The sequence below is a fragment of the Castor canadensis genome, chromosome 4, assembly GCF_047511655.1.
Source record: "Castor canadensis chromosome 4, mCasCan1.hap1v2, whole genome shotgun sequence".
NCBI lineage: Eukaryota > Metazoa > Chordata > Mammalia > Rodentia > Castoridae > Castor > Castor canadensis.
The window spans coordinates 113,102,341-113,124,247 of NC_133389.1; the positions used below are offsets into that span (position 1 = coordinate 113,102,341).

Here is a 21,907-nt window from a genome sequence, read left to right on the forward strand (position 1 = left end):
TTGCCAATATTTGAAATTAAGTTTTTTGTCTGCTGGTTGTGTGTTTATAGTTTATTGCAGTATTAATTTACAATTTTCTAGTGTATAAATAAGGTTAACACTTCACTTTTGGCCATCAAGCTGTTCTCTTTTCTGAAAGGCCTGTGTGTGTGTGTGTGTGTGTGTGTGTGTGTGTGTATAAACACACATACATGCAATGAAAGCAAGCACATCCATGTAACTGCTTTTCAATTATAAAAATATTTTCACAAATAACTACTATGGATAGAGTATTCTCTGGAATTACTTTGATATCTGGCATATAGCTCCCCTCTATACATATTTTTCCCAATAGTTAAGCAATTCATTTAATGAATTGTATAATTAAAAGATTAGTATTTAACTACCAATAAATCCTCTTAAATGGTTGCAGGTTTTGTTACTGCTTCTACTTCCAAAATATTTTAGAAATATGGTTGTGCGAAGCTTATCTAGTACCCCTTTTGCAATTCTAGACTAGATTCCATGTGATTTTAAAGATGTTTATCTTTTCAGGCATATTCTTAGTTTTCCAGTATTGTACTTTATTCTTTTCTTCTATAATATCTTCCAGTTTCATTGTAAGTAAAGCAAAGAAAAATTATCTTTACTACATAATGATATTCTTAGTATTTTTTGTTTTTACTATTCAAATATTTTATTCAATTTATGCATATTTAAATGGTTTTAATGTCTTTATATTTTTGAACCAAATTTAAAATGTTCACACACTCTTGCCTTTTAAATTTTAATTTGTTCTTAAGCAGCATTTTATCTCATGAATTTTGTAATTATATTATTCTTAGCAGCACATTTTCCTGTGTGTCCTAAATGAAATCACAAACAACTCCCTACTTGAAAAAGGAAGGTAAAAATATCTAGAATCCAATTTATTTACTTGGTAAGATGAAACAAAGCTTACTTAGTATTATTAGAAATGATCAGGAAAGAAAATTGAAGGGAGTAGAGGAAAATCTTCCCATCTTGGAGAATTTAGTACAGGTATGACTTTGTAGATTATTCTCATCTGTGATAAAAGGGATTGTGCATATTTACTCATAAATTGTGCCCATGAATTATATCCATAACCTGCAAAGTTAGCCTTTCAAAATCACTCTTTATGTAACTTGCAATCTTGAGCATAAAAATTGCCTGTTCATTAGTTGTAGCTCAGTATAAGATTACAGTACATGCACATGTGCACACATACACAATATTATGCCAACAGTTTCATACAAAGCTTCTTTGCCTTCACTAAAAATTATGATGAAAATGCACAACTATTCATATTCATCCTCTGTCCATAGTGTTTTAAGAAAGCTCAAAAGACCATAGTCCAACAATATGATAAAAACAGACCTGAGCAAAGAAGAAATTTAGTATGTAAAATGATATGCATCCCCACATGGGTAAGAGTTGACCACAAATTCACCTTTGAGTTTTGTACAGCCAAAGAAAGAGAAACAAAGCCAGTGCTACAATTTTTACCATTTCCTCAATAAAAGTATAGCTTCCTGGTTTTCAGTGCCTGCTGACAGATACGGTATGATGTGGTAGACAACATTCTGAACACTCCTGAGGAACATTCACAACTCAGATTGTACAAGTTGTTTTATCTTAGTGTTAGCCTCCAGATTTAGAAACCTTAAAGTTTCCTGTGTCTAACACACAGCCAGTCAGCATCCTTTTTATACCATTCCTGCTACATAGTCATCTACTCTCGAACTGCAGACCTCTCCTGATGGGGAAATGCCACCCTCAGAGGCAATCAGTTCTTGAAAATTTAAGCTTTGGACCCTTAGCTCCAAAAAGAAAGCCCTTGCTGAACTTTCCCTTATGGCTTCAAACATTTATTTGTAATTGGAAGTAATATAACCAAATTTGTTTCAAAGTATAGGATAATACAAAGTTGTTACATTGCCATTTGTTTTTAGTCTAGCTCTTGGGATTGCAACCTAAAGAGTCTAATATTGCTTGTCCGTGGCATCTTTTAGAAGTTTATAGGATCTATTTCTCTATACAGGACTTCTTTTCTTCAGGCCAAACTTTTTCTTCTTGTTCCACTAACTATTCCTCCTATGTTCCTACCAAGCTTTAAGCTTCTTATAAGGAACAGGAGCTTTGTCATTCATTTCATTGCTGTTCTTGTGGCTGCAAATATGGCTAAATCCCTTCAATAAAATAGGTCTACTCTCCATTCCTATGAATGTGCACCCATAACTGAAAGTGAATATATCCCAACAAACTTGACTGAAAGTGAATATATTCCAAGGAGCTTGAAAGAGGGTTGTATTTGTCCCCCTCCCGTTATTTTACATGCCTGTGTCAATACAGCCTAAGATCTCTTTAGCTTTTGGGCAGTGGTTTGTTCTTAGTGCTCTTGAACCTAAAATGTCCATGGTTTTTTTTGTTTTGTTTTTTGTTTTTTTTGCCTAACATGCTGCTAAGCTAACCTAAATGCAGGGCCCTACATTTATCCTGTTGTTTTTATTTCATTACAGGCAGCTCATTTCTGCACAATAGCCAAGTACTTTAAGTTTATCATCTGGTAAATGCAGTATTCTTAGTTGTTGAATTCTCAGCATGCTTTGTACATTCTTATGTATATCATGGCTACAGTTTTGGTTAGGGTTGGCTCGAGATCACAACTCTCTGGCATTACATTAAAGACCTATATGTTGATACATTTCACTTAGCTATTTACAGAAGTTCAAATCAGCAGTTGCCCTTATTTCAGTCCCATTTATATGTTAATTATAGCAGCACGGGACTTGTCATATCACACATGCCTTACTAGAGTTTAGACATACTGCATTTCCATAGTTACACTGCCAAAGATGGAAATTAGACCAGCTTATTATGACTTTTCTTTAGCGTGCTTCTTTTGGGTTCTTACAAATCAGTCTTGTTGGATAACATCCTTTTAAGTATCTTGCCGAAGATCTTGTCTAGCTCTATAATTTGTAATATGAAGGATCTACCTTCTCTTTCACTAGATACAGCCATGGCTTTTCCCTCCTTTCATCTTTCTGGCACATCTTCCATTCTCTGTAATTCTTAGGAGAGTCATTCATACCCTGCCCCCCCGCCCCCCCAACATAGTTCAGCAGTTTGGTCACATCTCCAGAGTATGGCCATTCCAATCAAGGCAATTTGAAGTCACTGATGAAAAGACAAAACCTACTTTCTCACTGTCTCTTTGCTACAGAATTACTCATTTCCGTGCCAATGGGAAGAGTAATATTACCATTCTGTGACCTTTGTCATTATCAGTATTCACCTCTGGGCTTGGTAAAAAGAGAATTTAACCTCCTTTAGATTTACTTAGTTTGATTCCTTTCAACTCATTAAATGATCTGCAATCATAACAGCTGCAAGAAGCACTGAGGCCTGAGTTTAAACCCCAGAACCACCACCATCACCAAAAAAAAAAATACAGTAGTGCAAGAAAATAGACAGAAAACCTTAATAGGCTTATAACTGTTTCCTATTGGTTTAGTACCTGGGGACTGTTCTCGAGATAAGTGTTGATAAATGTCTCATCTCCAGTAATGCATGAATATTGTTTGTCTTCATTCTTTACCCAGTGACAGTTTTGTGATCACCTGTGATGCAGCCAGTCATTGAGGAATCAGAATGTAACATTATCCTTGCCTATGAAATTTTCTTCTCTTGCTGATTTTCTTAACACTATAGTCATTTCCTTTATAGATTTATATACCCTTTGAACCTCTTTCTGTTGACTTTAGTGTTATGTCATCACTTGCATCTTGCTAAAGTTTGCATTGATCTGATTCATATTTTGCTGTATCGGCTACATGATGAACTGTCTCCTGCCTGCCTCTGCATGTGGGCAGAGTGGTACTCAGAAATGCTCATCTCATTTCATTGATTTGAGTGGTCAGTGTCATCAGAATAACTATTTTGATGAAATTAATTATATGTTCAGCAGTGATATAATTACAATAACAATTTTGTGTCTTTAAATAGTATATACCTGCTATTTATAATAATAGTTACTTTCACAGAAATGTTTTTTTTTTAATTTTTGTTTTATTCATATGTGCATACAATGTTTGGGTCATTTCTCCCTCCTTTCCCCCGCCCCCGCCCTTATGCCCCCCTTACCCCTTGCTACCCGGCAGAAACTATTTTGCACTTATCTCTAATTTTGTTGAAGAGAGAATATAAGCAATAATAGGAAGGAACAAGGGTTTTTGCTAGTTGAGATAAGGATAGCTATACAGGGAGTTGACTCGCATTGATTTCCTGTGCATGTGTGTTACCTTCTAAGTTAATTCTTCTTGATCTAACCTTTTCTCTAGTTCCTGGTCCCCTTCTCCTATTGTCCTCAGTTGCTTTAAAGTATCTCCTTTGGTTTCTCTGCATTGAAGGCAACAAATGCTATCTAGTTTTTTGGGTGTCTTACCTGTCCTCATACCTCCCTTGTGTGCTTTCGCTTTATCATGTGCTCAAAGTCCAGTCCCCTTGTGTTTGCCCTTGATCTAATGTCCACATATGAGTGAGAACATACGATTTTTGGTCTTTTGGGCCGGGCTGACCTCACTCAGAATGATGTCCTCCAATTCCATCCATTTACCAGTGAATGATAACATTTCGTTCTTCTTCATGGCTGCATAAAATTCCATTGTGTATAAATACCACACACAGAAATGTTTCTGTTTTTCCTTTTCTCAAATGTCTTTGTTCACTGATATTTTTTTTCTTATATATTGGTTGTTTCATGACATTTAAATTTTTTTGTTCTTGGCATTGTTTCACTGTTGCATAGTGACATTTTTGTTCTTTGCAACCATCTGTTAATTTTAAGGTGTGCGATTTTATTTTTCAATGCCATTGAAAACTTCCATATCTTTACTTGCCTTTCTGCTATTATGGGATCTTTATGTGTAGCATTTTCTTTCCTTCATAGACCTCATGTTTTGTCTTTAATGGGCACTTGATAAATACGGAAGGAGGGATTTTTTTCACTTGGCATTTTAAGTATGTTTTATATCTCAATAAACATACCACATATACATATGCCTTAAATGTCATTGCAATGTGTTGTATAAAATTTACCCTCTTTTAATAAGTGAAGATAGTTAGACTCAGAGTAATAGTTACTTATTCCAGGGCACCTACTTACTCCAAGTCTGACACTTCTCCCTCTAGTCCTACTTATGAAGACTCTTCTTACAGTTTAGGGTCTACGTGAGCCTTAAGTGCTATGAAACAGGTACAGAATTCACCTGCTAGGGTAGGCATGAGAACTCTTCATGAGGCTGGTGGTAACTGGGGTGGTGGGGAAGAAACGCACAAATACATTCATCACACCCATTTTTTATTTATGCCTATTAGTATGGCAAGAATACAACAACTACCACAGAAACCTAAAACCTAGACCCTCTTTAAAACCTGGGAAATAGGAGAGTGAGGAATAAGATGGGAGTTAAGGTGTTATGCACGTCTTCCCTTTTACTTAGAGATAATGATTTTGGAAATAGCTGACATCAAAATTTGAGGGAATGGGAAAAAAAATTTCCCAGATCAAACTATAGAAATGAGCAATGTGGACATTAACTGATGAGAAATTGAAGTAAAGTTGCAGACTAATATTTAAGGAAAACTATGGAGAATGTTGAGAAAAATATTCATGATCTTAGATATCCCAAAATGAGTATATGAATAGCACATTCTAAACAAACATGGTCTAGTGATTATGGATCTGATGGGGTTTGCCTAATGACTAGAAACAGACAGTAAAAAGATGTCATTTTTCATTTATATAGTCAGCAAAGATTAATTGAGCACCTATTACATATGCTAGCCGTTAGGCTAGTCTTGTGGTAGAATAAAGAGTATGCTTTCAAGAAAATAGTCATAGAGGCTGACATGTAAACCAGTTGTTAAAATATTTATAACATTTTATAATATAGATGTCTTTTCCTGCTGTTTTTCAAAATTATAGAATGTCCACATCAGGTCAGTGAGTCTCCTTGCAAACACGCTGCTCTCTATAAATGTTACCTTAGGAGAGGCACTCTCTCTCCTGCTAAGAACCTATTCTGACACAAGCTGTGGACCTGAAAAATAGATTCTCTTTCCAACACCATTTCCTAGCCATTGTCAACTTGTCAACTTTAGATAATCAGATTCCTCTAAGGAGACCAAGTCAGCCATAAGACGCCACCAAGAATGTCTTTGCTGCAAGTTGTTAAGACGTTGCATTTCTTTTAAACACTGCAGACTTGTATTTGTTCTTTTCAAGTTTTTCTTGAGCTTTAAATCCTTTTTTTTTTTTTTTTGCATGTGCCTCTTCTGTAACTGATTAAGTATTACTTCTTCTGTTAATTAATGTATGTAAATGTCTTTTGTGTATATACTTCTTTGAAAATTGAGTCTTGTAGCAACCTAGAATGTTCGTTATTTAGCGTCCTGATAAGTTAATCATATGTACTTACTGGTTTCTGTTTAGACAATTTAGTCATTGAACCAGATTTTGATGACTTACTTAGTATGTTTCTAATTAGGAGCCCTCCTCCCAACCGTTTTTTGTGTCATTCTGTACTATGATGTTGTTTAAATATTGTCTAAATATTTTTTATTATTATTATTTTAGTTCAGTTTTTATGACACTAGCTATACTTTTGGCCCAACGAAATCAAATAGCTGTGGGAGTTGTGCTATTGCTGTAGAAGTCCACTGTAGCTCTTAGGAACCATCTGGATGCCCTCAGCCCTACAGGCTCTCAGGAGGAATTATTAACCCTTTGCCTGCTTGATTGCAGGAGGAATGCCCGCTCCTGAGCAGGCCTCACTGGTGGAGGAGGGACAAACACAGACCCGCCAGGAAGCTGCCTCCACTGGCCCAGGCATGGAACCCGAGACCACAGCCACCACTATTCTAGCTTCCGTGAAGGAGCAGGTACATCCTCTTATTGAAATTTGCAAAGAATTATTTCTTCAATGCCTTTAAAAATTAATCTTTGGATGTGTTTTAAATTTGTCTAATGTCCTTGACCCCTTCACATTTTCTAATTATAAGGTATTTACATCCCTGAGTACATTGGGATGACTGGCATGGAGAGCCGCTCCAGGTGCCAGTCAGAATCGGAACATGCAGGATACTTGTGCGTCTGCAAGTAAGGACAATATCGGTGGTGATCGGTGTCTGTCTCTCCCCTATTGCAGAGTATGTGCATGCACGCAAAGCTGTGTAAAGCATATTTCACAATGCTGACTTTCCTGTCAGGACTCTGTCAACCTGAGGCCTGTAATAACCTTAGCTATTTTGAGCATTTTAACATAGGTATTAGGGTTGTCTCTGTGGTTTTTGGATAAAAGCTGTATTTGTATGTTTGTCTGAATCCAAGTATATTCATTTTGTGAGCTAATGTTCTAAAACTTGTCAAACTGTGCCAGTTTGCTTCAATGTCATGTTTATGTTTATTTCATTGTTTTCAAGGTACTAATATTCTATCTGTTAGAGCCAAGTAACCTCCCAAATTAGGTCTTACCTGCAGTGTTTAGAGAAATTGGTATTCTGAAATTTAATTTCTTAAGATTTAAAAGCTTAAAAAGATAAATGTAAGCTTAAAGCTCTACAAATAGTTTTCTGCCCCCTACCTCAAATTTATATGCCCTCCATGAAGGTAATTCTACTGAAATAGTTGATGGTTAGTTTTTTGTTTTTTGTTTTTTTTTTAAATCTTACAATTAAACACTAGTTGTTTTTATCTTGAGATATAAATTAAAGGTTTTATATTTTCTGGGATGGTCTTAAAAATCAGTATCAGCAGTTCAGATGACCAGTGATAATAAAGAGTGAAGAAATATTCAATACCTCATTATTTTACCATTTGCCATAATTTAAACTAGGAGTGTAACATGAACGATTACTCTACGCCATGATGTATATCTGACGTTAGAGCTTTGTTTTTAAGAAAAGTGATTTCATAACTTATTCAGGTAGAAAGACGTCAAAATGTTTTCCATTTCTCATTGAAATTTGAAGTTTTTAAACATCCCAAAAACTGAGAATTTAACACTCAAAAATATTATAGTCAGCATGGTTTTCATCTTTCAGCAAAGTGGAATATCTAAGCTTCTGTGACTGTTAGCAGAAAAAAAAGGATTCTCCGTATAGCGCTTCATAGTTGTCAAGACTTGATCCAAGGAGCTGTATGATGAGAAGATTCTAATATACTTGGTATTCCTAGTGTTTACTGTGTTCTGATGAACCATGGTGGAAAATTGATCAAAATGTCCCAAATTGACTTAAAACTAGAAAGCACGTGCAGCAAACATAGTAATGGGAACTTTGTGCTTGTACCTTGAAACCAGATAGCCTACATGTTGAAGAAAATGTGGAAATCTGTTAGGATTTTCAACATTAGAATTACTTTATGGTCTTAGATGACTAAAATCTTATCCTCTCGAAATAGCATCTGAATAAATATTTTGTGGGAGAAAGCAAGAAAGATTTGACTTTCTGAAGGCAGCAAAACATAGTACAGTTACTTATTGAAAGAATTGTCTCTTGCAATTTGTGATGATTTAGATTGGTGATTGTGAGCCTTATCCAGTTATATGTATGAACTTTGCTACTATCAGGCATCTGAAACATAACACTCTTAGACTAAGAGTACTCACATCCAGATCAGTCAAATGTCAAAGCCATGTTCCTGACCCACCCTACAACATCTAAAAGTTCCATTCATATATTTTAAGGTGGGATAATACTATACATGTAATAAGCAGAACTTTTAGTATCTTTTAAGCATATATAGTTTCTATGGTTAATATGTAATTTATGCTGCTGTTATAACTCATCTAACTACCTTGTCCAACTATTGAGCACATGTAAATATTAATAGAGATACCTACTGGGTAAATCACAATATTTATTCTGATTGATTTTTTAATTAAAAGAATCAAAAATAAGGATGGACTTATTAATTCATTTAACATTTCTGAAATGTGTTCTATCAGATTAAATTGGGGGGAGGTGGCCTAAACAATGTATACACATGTAAGTAAAAGTAAAATGATGAAATAAAATAAATAATATTAAAAATTAAAAAAAAGAAAGAATTGTCATATATCTCCCAGATAATTTAGTTAGTGAGAGGATATACACTAGTCTTTGCTTCTTTCCCTGTCCTAAGAATTTGAGTCCACTAGTACACATTTGTACTTTCCATTGTTTTCTTTTAAAAGTTTTCAAGTCTTAGAGTGGGAATGGTGGTTCACTGCTGTAATCCCAGCTATCCAGGAAGTGGATAGGAGGGTTGCAGTCAGAGACCTGCCTAGGAAAAGCCAAAGACCTCGCCAGGAAAAAACAAACTGCAAGCAGAAGGACTGGGCATATAGCTTAAGTGGTACAGTGCTTGCCTAGCAAGTATGAGGTCCTGAGTGCAATCCCTAGTCGTACTGGGGGGAAGTTGTCAAATCTCAGCACTCAGCATTTTATTTATTCAACCCAGAATCTATACCTGTCTCTTCGTCTAAGTCACATGCTGAGTTTTAAATAGCTAACTACAGCTTCCAAAGGATCTTTGCAGCTCCAGACAGCATGTAGTAGAGTAAACACTTCTTAAGATTGTCCTGAAATATGTCTCACTACTTATCATCTATCCAGTGGGGTAGAGCGCAGAAAAACTAGATGTGAGTAAGAATTCTAATTATTATTCATCATATACATTCAATGTTAAAATACTAGTTGGAGTGACATTCTTGGCCTACATGTTAAAATCATATGGAATGATTAATGTTGATAATGTGTGGATCAAAAGAGCACTCTTCTTAGATGGAATGCATAATTACTTAAAAAAAAGTAAAAAACCCCCCACTGCCTGTTCATAACCATGGAGTGGTGGATGGTGTCAACTCCACTGATCTAAAAGGACAGACCTAGTTGGTAGTGGCTGTGTCTGGAAGGGTGTTTCATTAGGAAAGAAGGATGGAACCCCTTCAAGTGCAGCTGGTAAGTTTTTTCCCATCTTGGCTTCTCTGTGCACTGTATGATCTCAAGATTTCTTAACTGCTGTGCCTCAGTTTCCCTATTTATGAAATGGAATAATTGTTACAGAGAACATTAAATTAACACGTGTAAAACGCTTGTAACTGTACTTGGCACCCAGTAAGAGCTATATTAACTATTGTCTCCATCATCTCTATGTAAAAAGAAAAGGCCCCTAAAGAGGAGATGGCAGTTCTCCTTTTCTTATGTTTAGGGATTTGATGAGCCTTTTTTTGGACATTGATATCAGAGACCAAAAATCTTTCTCTACATTGGGCAGTGTTTGTGCTGTGAATAGTATTGTACATAAGCATAGCATTAAACTTTCAAAACCCCTCACAAATTAGAACAGTTTTATGTGTACATTATAAGGAATAGAGCATGTGAAAATAAGTTTTATTAACATGCTGGTACACTGTAACCTCAAACATAACCTCAAGCATACTGTCAGGACACTTGGTTAAAGAATTGTAAAATAAGATCTTTCAAAACTCATGTGAATTTTTGCACTGATGTCAGTGACATAGATGCATACCTTTGTAGATACAGAAAAAGTCCTTAGTCTTTGACAGATTGAAAGAAAGGGCCCACTAAAATATCTCACAATTCAGGGGAAATGGTAAGGTAGGAAATAGCAATCTTCTTAACAAACCAATGGACTGTGAAGTATACAAAATTGGTTTCCTTTAGCATTTTACACCGCTGCTGTGATTCTTAATCCTAGGTAGCCAATTACATAAACCATATTTACATATGTATAAGCCATGTTTTATGTATGTGATACGGATTTTTCCTTTCCTGGCACCATGACAGTTTAGTCCTGCAATAAATGATTGGGATTTATTGGAGGAATGGATGAGTAATACTATTAGTTTGACTTGTCACCAGTTGTTAATTTATGAAAGAACTGGAACTTGAAACTACATGCACAGAAACATGTGAGCAAGAGTCTCACAGCACCTATACAACTCATTACCCAGATGTACTTTCTTGTTTTAAGACAGTTTAAATTTCACTATATCCATTCTGGTCCAGAAATGAAATCCAACCTCCACATGGAGCTAAGTAAAATTTTATTTCATATTGATGCTTAAATATTGACATGGTTATGATAACTTTCATTTCCTACCTGCCAAAATTAGTGGACATGTGTAGGAAATAAAAGAATGTAGTTATCTTTGTGATGTCCACCAGTGTTATATATACAAGGTGGTGTTGGTAAATGCTAAGAAAAGTAAAGGATCATGGTTTATGACACATAAAAACTTGACCTATGGGAATTACAAAGTACTGGGATCCTTGGACTTGAATCTGAAATTACCGGAAGTGTCAGTTAAACTCTGGCCACCTTTTATCTATAATCAGGATCATTATTTAATAGGTTCTGCTATTTAACTGACCTCCTAATAAGAATCCAAGAATCCAGATAAACACAGATACAGGAAAGGAAAGTTGTTTGTATCCTGATAGTTCTTAGCTCTCTGGCAAGCTTGATGCTGTTGAGTGATTAGCTTAATATCTTGCATGTAGTAACTAGATGAAGAAATGTGTCTAAATGTAGTGCCTGCAAAGGGCCTCACCTTATTCCTGTGAAAACCATAGATTAAAATGACTGATTTTATTGAAATGTACATCTTTGGCCACAGAGGAGTTGCAGTTTGGTAAGACATTGGCTGCTCATCCAGAAATTTGTTCCTGGCCCCTACACTGAGATGGGAAGGAGTGCTCACTTCACAGGTACAAGGAAGCAATCAGCAGTAACACTCATAGAATATTAACAATTGGCAGAGTACATTGTACTTTTATATATGATAGGATATGATATCTTGGTTTTAGAAATGCTCTTTACAAGAACCATTTGGCCAACATGAATACGGTTAACAAATGTATCTCACATTTCTGTATAGGGTGCAAGTTGATTTGTTCTGTAAAATTATACATGTAATATTCAGTAGACTCCTTCATCTTCTGCCATAAGGTTGCTTGAATAATTGAGATCTCTATTCAAACTTGGCCACGCTCCTCAGGTACTCTAACTTCTATTCCATTGTTCACCTACAAACCACATTCTCTGATTTTTGATGATTTAAGAAAATTGGAAACCAGATTTAAGGCTGAGGCCTATGCAAATGGCATGAAAGGGTATAAGCAAATAATAGATTTGGTAAAACTTGCTAGATTTTTGTATATTTCTTTTACTCTGTTAAAGTCCCAAATTAGGTACTGTGTGTACTTGTTTGGTTATCTTTGATAAGTGAAAATCATAATGTTCCTCACATATAGGTCTCTCAAAGAGAATACTGTCTTCTTTTTGTTCATATTAATTTAAGTGACATTTAAATTTCAAAGAGTGAAGTGAGATTCTTAATTTTTTAAGATAAAACAAGGAAATTGGGAGCTCAACTGCATTCTATTGATATTACCTCATTTTACATGGATAGCTTAGCTTTAGTAATTACACACCCTTCCTGTATGGCAAAATGCCCAGAACTGAACAAATTCCAGTACAATTATTTACTTTATTCCTTTGAAATTGAAACAACTCAACGGTTAAGCACCTGCCTTTGCAACTTCCTTTTATTTAGCCTATGAGTTTATTTACAATGAAATAGTCCTCTCTGACACACTTCAGCCACAGGCAGAAGACAAAATTTTTATTTTAACCTCTAAACTGACATAGTTTATGGTTGAGCTAAAAACACTGTACTGTAAGTACAATGCCTAAAGTGCTTTATTTTTTCCTATTAGCAACTTAGTTAGTTTAATTATGTTTGTCTATTGGTGATTAAACTATCCTGGCACTTGTGATTATTGTATAACTTACAGTGAAGTCTTCATGGATGAGCTCCAATATGAACCTTAGTTAAGATTGGATCTTCTCAGTGATACTTGTGTAATGATCAAATTCTACAGCTTTACTTCCTTAATATTACAGAAGTAAGGTTCAAAATGAGGTCAAATGCTAGAGTTTTTGTGACATTATTTGGCTTGAATCAAAAAATTCTGAACCCTCATACTTGGCTGTCAGGAGATCAGTCCTCATAAGTTACATGTAAATAATCATATTGTAACATTTATTTTCTGTGTGTTCATGATGCAGGGCTTCCTCTGCCTCAGTTATCTTTGCGATTAAAGAATAAACTGCCATGTTAGCCAACAACAAGCATATTTGCTTTTAAATCTGCCCACAATTTCTAATAAGCTGATGAAGGATCAGCTAGAGAAGCTTCCCATCCTTACATGACCCAAGATGTACATTTAGAATAGCTGAGGATTTTTCCTATTTGATTTGGAAACATCTTTTTAAGTGTCTTGACACCGTAGGGTTTTGGGGAAGAGCCCTTAAATTCTAGGAATTTGAACAGACTCCATCTGGCAGTTCACACATATATAGCTGAATCACATATGAAAACATAGAATACATAATAAGTGCCCCCAAGCACTCATTGGTACATGAGCTAAAAAATACTCTCCCTATCCTATTTATAGCCTTGCTTTTAAATTAACTTAACATATTTACTGAAAGCTTACTGTGAATAAAAAGACTTTGTCAAGGAAAGGAATAGCTGATGAAGAGACATCTAAAGATGATCTGCCTCATAGTTTCTGTCCTCAGAAGGATGCACAGGCACAAACCATATTGTATGTGTCAATGTAAAGAAGTGACATGTGATAAATATTCATCAATTAAACTGCAAGATCCATGAACATGTATACTTTTGCCCCTATGCAAGGAGACCAAACATACTATGTCAGTTGTATGTAAATTTCTTTACTTACGCATTTTTAACTTTAATTTTTATCATTGAATTAGCATTACCTTTAGTTTACATTCCAGAGTTATAGAAAGTTTTTCCTTTGTTAACATTTAAAGTCAACCTTGACTTTACATACTTGAAATTTTAATTTTCTTTTCAGTTAAATAACCCCGTTCACAATTCCTTTTCAGATTTAAATTATTAATACATGGAATAATTTTTCTCTTGTACTTGCAAACTTTATGCTGTTACATTGAGATGAGTGACTGCTGAGTTGGTGAGATTAAATGGGCAACAGGATCATTCAGCACTGAATTCTCTGTTCTGCATAATGTTTTTCTTTATAAAGTTACTTCTAGAGAGAAATATTTCACAAACATACTTTTCCCTTGAGGTATAACCCTAAAGTTACTCCATAAATATTGCAAAACACAGCTTTTCTTATGCTTAGCTTCATGGTTAAGTGTTCTCAGTTTCTAAATTGTCATTTTTGTTACCTTGCAGAAATGGGTCCATATGGTGTTACTTCATCTGTTTGTATTATGAGTGTATTGTTTTCAAAGTAATCAGGTCTGCTTGTACCTCAGCATTATGATTATTTTGTTTCAGGCGTTCCTAAGAAAAATCATTTAAAATGTAAAATTTTTCCAAGTAGTTCAGACAAATCTGTGATAACTTGTAGAATCTTAACGGTTTTTAGTGCACTCAAACTTAATAATAGAGGGATTACATAGAAACAGCCTATAACAAAATGGAAAGAATACCTTATTGAAGCTTGAAGATAAACACATGTTATACAAATATCTCCTATCCAGTCATGTCAGATGTAAAAATAGTATCACAAGTATGAAGACAGTGTACTTAGAGTTCAATCTCTTTGGGTTTTGAAAGAAAATTTAATTTTCTCTTAGTAATTAGAGTTGAAGTCATTTCAATGTATAGACTATTAGTGTTTTTATTTGTATAGTTTTGCATATAAAATTTCCCACAAAGCAGTATGACAGCAGTGTTCATCGTGTGGTGTTGTTGGTTCCCCTGTTAGCTCTACATCTCATTGGCAAATTTTCCTAATGTCATTCTTAAAACCTAATTCAAGAACAGGGTTCTTAGCTACTGCATATGGCCTTTTAGTAAGTTATTCTTGAGGAATTGAGCTCATATTTGGCATTCTGCATTCTATTATGCCTTTATAAATACTTTTCCTTCAGAGTTGGCATAAAGCCATGATTTTGCTCATTTTCGAAATATCTCCATAAATTACCCCTCCTTCTTAAATAAGCCTTTTTTGCCTATGTAGAATAAATTAGCATCTCCTTTTTTCATTCCAGATGTTAGCTACCTCATATGTCTCTTGCTGTAAGGCAGAACTGTTAGAAGGAGGGAGATGCTTATTTGAGTTTTCTCATTGAACCATTTTTTATTTGTTCCTTAATAATAGTATTGCTTTGTTAAATATTTATGCTCTTTAGCAGCAGGATCTTGATTTTTCTTTTATTTCAGTTAGCAAAGAATAATGAAAAAAGTGAGTTCTTATTAAATTATTATGTGAATAATATTTTTATTGATTGCTGCTGTTGGCTTCATTCTAAACTGATTTGAAAGTCTCTAGGAAAGAATATGAAACTTGTATATTTATAACTATTCATACTGAACAGAACACTGTTACACTGATCTTATTTGATCTTCACTACAGAATTGGGGAAATATGCTTTATTGATATGAACCTATTTTATTGGATTCGATAATTTTTTAAATAAAAACAAACCCCATAACCTTTGATAAACCTTTTGATTTCACATTTAACATCTCTGACAACTTATTGAAGTAGAGGAGAAGAAAAGACAAAAACCTGCAAAGATACTTACACATTATAAGAGTTGGAGAGTAGCAAAACGGAATTGGAAAGAATATTTGGTGGGTCATCTGTCCCAGGTCTGCTGTTGTGAGAACACACATCCTATGTTGTTGTACTGGCCTGCTGCTCTGTAATACAGTTCTTACTACTCCTACCTCCATTACTTCTACTACTCTTACCAGAAGAAACAGATGAAGAATTTAGAAAAACTTTGCAATTCTTAGTTAGGTATAAGAATTAGTGATTTTTAGTACTTTACATGGAGAATTTCCTGTCATAACTTTTGAGTTAATATATTGAAAAATGTCTGTTTTTTGAGTCATTGAACATCTGATCATGATATCTTTATCCCATATATTTTCCCATGTTACTAGACTTGGTTGCAAATATACAGTTCCAAGCTGTACAATATCCTTTCAATGAATTATATTTATACTTAAATTAGCCAGGGGTTTTCTGATGCTTGTAGCTAAAAATATTAAATTATATAAATAAGTATTATGATATACTGATTAGGAAACCAATGCTCAGAAAAGTAGAGAAACTCGCCTAAGCTTACACAGTTAATAAGTTTGGAATCTGGGATTCATAGTCAAGCAAACATGTCTTGGGCATTCATACAAAACCAACTCTGCAATAAATTCAATAAAGAGAAGAATGGATACAGAGAAAAATTGAATCATTAGTGATGACAAGCATTTTGAGGAGTTATCCTGGGAAATGAGGGGAAGAACAAAAATGACATGATGTATGTCACTAGACAGGGAGATATGTAGTAGAAATGTTGGTCTTCTTGAAAACGATTTTAGAGTTGTTAGAACAGATGCAGTACCTAAATGTTACTTAAAAACAGCTTTCCTGAATGAAAAATAAAGCCCTGAATGCACAGATTTAAAAAGACTGTTATATTACAGTCATTACCTGTGGAAAAGAGACCTTCCCAAAACTTACCTTGACAAAAATCATATTTACTACTCTTTAAGAATTCAGGTAAAAAGCAATAGCTTATCTATAAAAGATGAAATCAGGCTGGCATCTGGCTTTGGTGAAATACTAAGTTCCAGAGAAAAGTAAAGCAATGTGTATAGAGTTTTAAAGGACAAATACTTATAATCTAAGAATTTATACCCAGCTAAGTTGTCTGAAATGTTTGAAGAGTTTAAAAGATACTCTCAGATGTTTAAGGGCTTATGGTTTATTTACTCTTGTTCTCTGATACATTTTTTGATACTTAAGATGTGTTCCCTTTCGAAAGTAAATTTAAGACTCAAAAATGAGAAATTCATGCTTACAGTAACTAATTTCCAAACCAAAAATAAGCAGTTATTGGGTGTTATCAATTAGATTTTGGAGTTATGTGTTTTCCTATTTCTCATAGTCCCCAAGCTATGTACTCCTTCCTATAGTTTAGATGGATATGTTACTGCATTTAGAGACTGTCACTGTTAGCCATTTGTATTCTGATTAGAATTGCTCTTCTTGATAGAGTGTCTAAACTAAACATTTTGTGCACTTTACAGGGAGAATTCCTAGTTAGTGTAAAGTTTCACATAAGAATTAAGTAGTATTTTGCATTGTCCTAGTGTTTAAGATGTTTATACCCAGTAAATTTTATTTAATGACTTGTGTCGTGGTTTGTTGGCTTACTGAATTTGCAAAGACAGGAAATGAAACAAAGAAGTATGGAGTTTAAGCTAGGAACAAAGAAATAATGGAGTTTTCTACATATTTCTATCCTTCACATGTTAACATCATTCTTGGACCTAAAGAATTGTTTTAATTGTGCTTAAAATAACTGTATTGATAATCTCAGTTTTGTTAAAATGTGTCTTCAGGAAAAGAAAATCTAAGGAAATTAGATACTCTTAGCTACAAAGGATAAAATTGTGTCCTAAACATAGGACAGGGTAAGCAACAGGAGTTTAGTTAGGTACCTATGAATGACGTAATAAACAAATTTAATCTGTGTAGAGCAATTGCAAATCAGGGGTAAAAACACCAATAACTAAAAGGGTATTTGACATCAACTGGTAGTTGAAAAAAACATAAATGACAAATATGCATATGAAATAATGTTCTCACTCATTTGTAATCGCAGGCATAGGTAAAATACTGAGAATATATCTGCCTATCAAACTGGTAATAGTGAAATGAAACAGTAAGAATGGAGGTAGTTGTGTTGCAAATTCCATACAGTATCTGTAAAAGTAAACTGGCACAACCATTTTAGTTGTATGATTTAGTTTGATGATCTGCACCAGAATCCTTCAAAATGGTGATGTCTATTATCCAATAGTCCTGATTCTTGGTATTCATCCTAAGAAAATGTTGAGTATTAACATAAAAATTAAATATAGTGATGTTTGTAATATCTAAAAATTAGCAACAACATGATGGTTTAATACAAATAAAATGATTACATTGTAGTACATGTATATGATTGACTATACATTTGTAAAGAATTTTTAATGGCATGAGACATACAATTGCAGTAAAAAAATGCCATCATCTAACTGTAAGTATGAGCTGAGCAGTTCTGTCGTAAAAATGCATGTTGATGTGCATACCACCTATCTGTACTCATTAATAAAAGTTAAGAAGATACGTGTGAATTTTAAGTAGATTTCTTCAGATAGCTTCCCCTGTACTTTTCCAGATTTCTTACAAAAAGCATTTTGTGTTTAATAAAAACTCTTAACGCTACAAAATAAAATGACTAGAAGGATAAAAAAAAAGTCTTCATTAAAAGAATTAAAAGATACCATTGGCTTAAGGTTGACAGAGAAGGGAAAAAATAAGTTTATATAGGTTGCAAGAGTTGGAAAACTTGTTGGGTGAGTTGTGGTTTAGAAACCTTAAAAAAAAAAAGGAAAATGTATGACCATGGTTGCATCTTCAGATGTGGGAATCAAGACATAGTTAATAAGGGCCTGGGCTTCCACCTTCACCCCTAAGCTGTGTGACCTTGAACCGGTTACTCAGGTCAAGCCACCATTGTCCTTATTTGTAAAATGAGGATGAGGGTTTCAATCCTACTAAAAATAGCAAAGCGTTCAGTAATCACTCACTGGTAGTTATCCTTAAGATGATATTTCAAAAGAAAATAGCATCTGCTAGCCCAGCACAACTTAAGAGGGACCTAGATCCACATTGAGGGAATATTCAGAGACTGAAGGCCCAGCTGACTTGTCTCATAGAAGGGGTTGCAAACAAAGGGAGAGATAGATGTTTGGTTACATGCCAGATGAACTTTATGCCATCAAGGCATCTCACAAATTTATGGGAAAGATGAGTATCTGTCTAGATCCTGTGAGTATGAGTTGTGTTATCTTAAAGTGATCCTGCAAATCCAACTTTTCCCATATGTTTTTACAGAATATATTCAGAAATACCATTAAGAACTCCCTCAGATATATCTTCACCAATTGCGTTGGAGGGAATTGCACAAAGTATCATTAAGGAAGAAAGGAAAATGCAGAAACGTGCATAAACACTATTTTTGGACTGCCATACTCCAGGATATAAATCCTAAGGGTGCTTTCCACTGTATTGCAGAGATTAGAATGGTGTCTGGTGCTAATTAACTTTTAGTACTTATTGAGTACTTATTTGTTAAAAATGTTTGATTTTCATGGAATATAGCTAGGAAACAATATCCAAATATATAATGTACATCAAATGCACATAAATTATCAGGAGATTTGTGGGAGCAAATAAGAAGCCACCTCTGAAAAATAGTGGGATAGGAAGATAGTTAAAGTTTCAAAAAAAAAATTACCCCAAGACATGATACTTGATAGCTTATACCTTTCCCCCTTGCTAAAGAAAAATCAACTTGCATAAAATTAATAACCTAAAGAGGTTGGTTAAAACAAAGGACCTTTTTTATTTGTAAAGTGAAATGGTGGTTCTTGAATCTTGACTAGGACCACACCTACTTGGGCTTTTACTTGTACAGACATTGGCCTATTCAACTCAACAGCTCTGTTACATTCAGCAGACTGGCTTTATTTTGAAATGATGTCACACCTTTTTTTGAGGGTTGGAGGCATCTGTACTGATTGTACAGGATTATACTTTCCAGCTTTTAAATGATCCCAGCAGTGTTTCATTGAGAATGTAGTCTTAGTGAGTCATGTCTAAGCCTGAAGAAATACTGGTGCTTTTATAAAGAAGGAAGAGTTTGTCACTGCTGTGATGGCACATATTCCTAATCTATTATTGCTTCCTGTAACCTGGATGCAATCCAAAGCAAAGTGTAATCACTCAAACTGATTTATTAGAACTGGCAGAGTTCACATTGGTATACTCTAAATATTCCCTTATGATATATTCCTACACAGAAGAAGGTAAAGGTAGTAATTAGGACTGTCTTATTTTATGACTAGTACTATGGAAAAAATATGGAGCCAATTTCTAATATAGTTCTTCTATCTGAGAAAAAGTCCAGCTTCAACATTTTTATTCAGGCAAACTAGAAATGCATGATAAAATAGAGTACATTGGCCACAAAATATTGTAAGATCTTGTTTATTATTTGTTTATTGTTCTGTGACTGATTTAGCTAGCAGCCTGACTACCCAAAATTAGTATTTAAGAAGGCTTCTAAACATCTTGAGAAAACATTGTCAACCAGTACAGTGAGTTTTGATCAGATTAGTATTGACAAATTAGAAGGGCAATCACCCTTATAGCCCGAAACAATATCACTTGGCTGACCAAGAGCTGGCAACCAAACAGTAGACATGAGAGAAAACACAGCTCTTTCCCGTCATTGAGCTCAACACTCTAGAAGGTGCTTCTGGGTAGACTGATTAGTCCATTAAGTCAGGGCCTCCTCACAGCCAGCCAGTCCCCAAAACCCTTCAGAAGACTCCTTTGGTGGGGATGGGGGGCAGTATGTTCTGGGATATCACCATACCATGATAAATATTTTTAAGTGTTACTTTCATTGTTATCTATGTATGATTTGACCTGTCAATAAACTCTGAGTGTTTCATTGTACTTTCCTAAAGAATTTAGAAATGTTTTTAAGCATATCTTGATATGGTAAGAACAGAAGCATTGGTATCAGATAAACCTGGAATCAAATTCAGACTCCTACAAATAATTTTATGATACCAGGTAAGCCCATTAATCTTTCATAGCTGTTTCCAGTTCTATAAAATTAACAGGAATAATGCCCAGTTCATGAGGCTTCAATTAGGTCATCTGTTTGAAATGTTGGTTAAGTGCTTTGTATGTAATAGGTACTGCTCCTATTCAGGAGGATAGCTATGTCATTTATTGAGTGTTTCATGAATTTTGAAATTTTTTCGTTCTTTGGGAACTTTAGGTATAAAGCTGGCACTCATGAATTTACCCTGAAATTACTATAGCAAAATGAAGCCACCCCATGTGTAGAATTACTTACTGTGTTGCTCTTTCTTTCCTACAAAGTATTAGGTTATTTTCATCTTTATCTGCCAGAGATCATAAATTCCCAGTCTTCTAATTTTGTCTTGCAAGTTATGGTTATCCCTTCTTTTTTTCCTGTTAGAACCTGCCCCAGGACTACTCCTTACCTGAAATGAATTAGAACATTCTACAGTCTAAAATAATCTCATGTGTTTATTCTGAAAGAGCTCTCTACTATAGTTGTGGCCAAGTATAGGGATAGGTTTGAATTACAGTCTGGGGTACTGTGGAAGCAATCCATTATGTTCTAGGTACTGAAACCCTCATAGGAGAGGTAGGTGTTATTCTACTTTGAACTCCGTAAAGATTTCCAGTCTGTTTATTAAAAGTCAGTTTACTTAAATAAATTTGCAAAGAAAAATTATTTCTTAAGAGATTTTAATATCTTCAATTTTAATGTTAGCCCCCAAAGTGTTCTATAATATGTAGTACTCAGTAAGCCCTTATCTGTTTGTAAACATGTCTAGAATTCCTGTCACAAGTGGTAGAACTATTAAAAGACACACAAATGGAATGAATACCAAACTGTGATTGGAAATAACAATCTCTGACATATTTTTCTTACTGAATCCTTAAATTGTGGCTTAAAAATAAGCTATTTATTTATTTATAGAAGGGATCTTAAGTTGCCCATGCTGACCTTGAACTCAAAATCCTCCTGGCTCAGTCTTCCAAGTAGCTGGGATTACAAAATGAGTGGTACGGACCACTCATTTTGGCTTTATTGCGGCATTATAATGAGTGTCTAAATGCCAAGTGTCTACATAGGCAGCATAAATTAATTGACAGTTCTTCT

At 34.6% G+C, this 21,907-nt stretch overlaps 1 protein-coding gene across 15 annotated transcripts in view; it reads left to right on the top strand.

The window, feature by feature from the left end:
* Pkp4 (plakophilin 4) overlaps positions 1 to 21,907 on the top strand; it is a 243,636-nt gene that overhangs the window by 69,086 nt on the left and 152,643 nt on the right. For 9 of the 15 annotated variants that reach the window (XM_074070844.1, XM_074070848.1, XM_074070847.1 and 6 more), the window contains one exon: positions 6,809 to 6,945. The exons of 2 other annotated variants lie outside the window; for them this stretch is intronic. In XM_074070844.1, coding sequence (XP_073926945.1) covers positions 6,814 to 6,945 — 132 coding nt within the window. In that variant the 5' untranslated portion in view covers positions 6,809 to 6,813. Of the gene's footprint in view, positions 1 to 6,808; positions 6,946 to 7,065; positions 7,163 to 21,907 lie in introns of those variants that run through there. 4 more of the 15 variants (XM_074070849.1, XM_074070855.1, XM_074070854.1 and 1 more) reach the window with 2 other exon arrangements.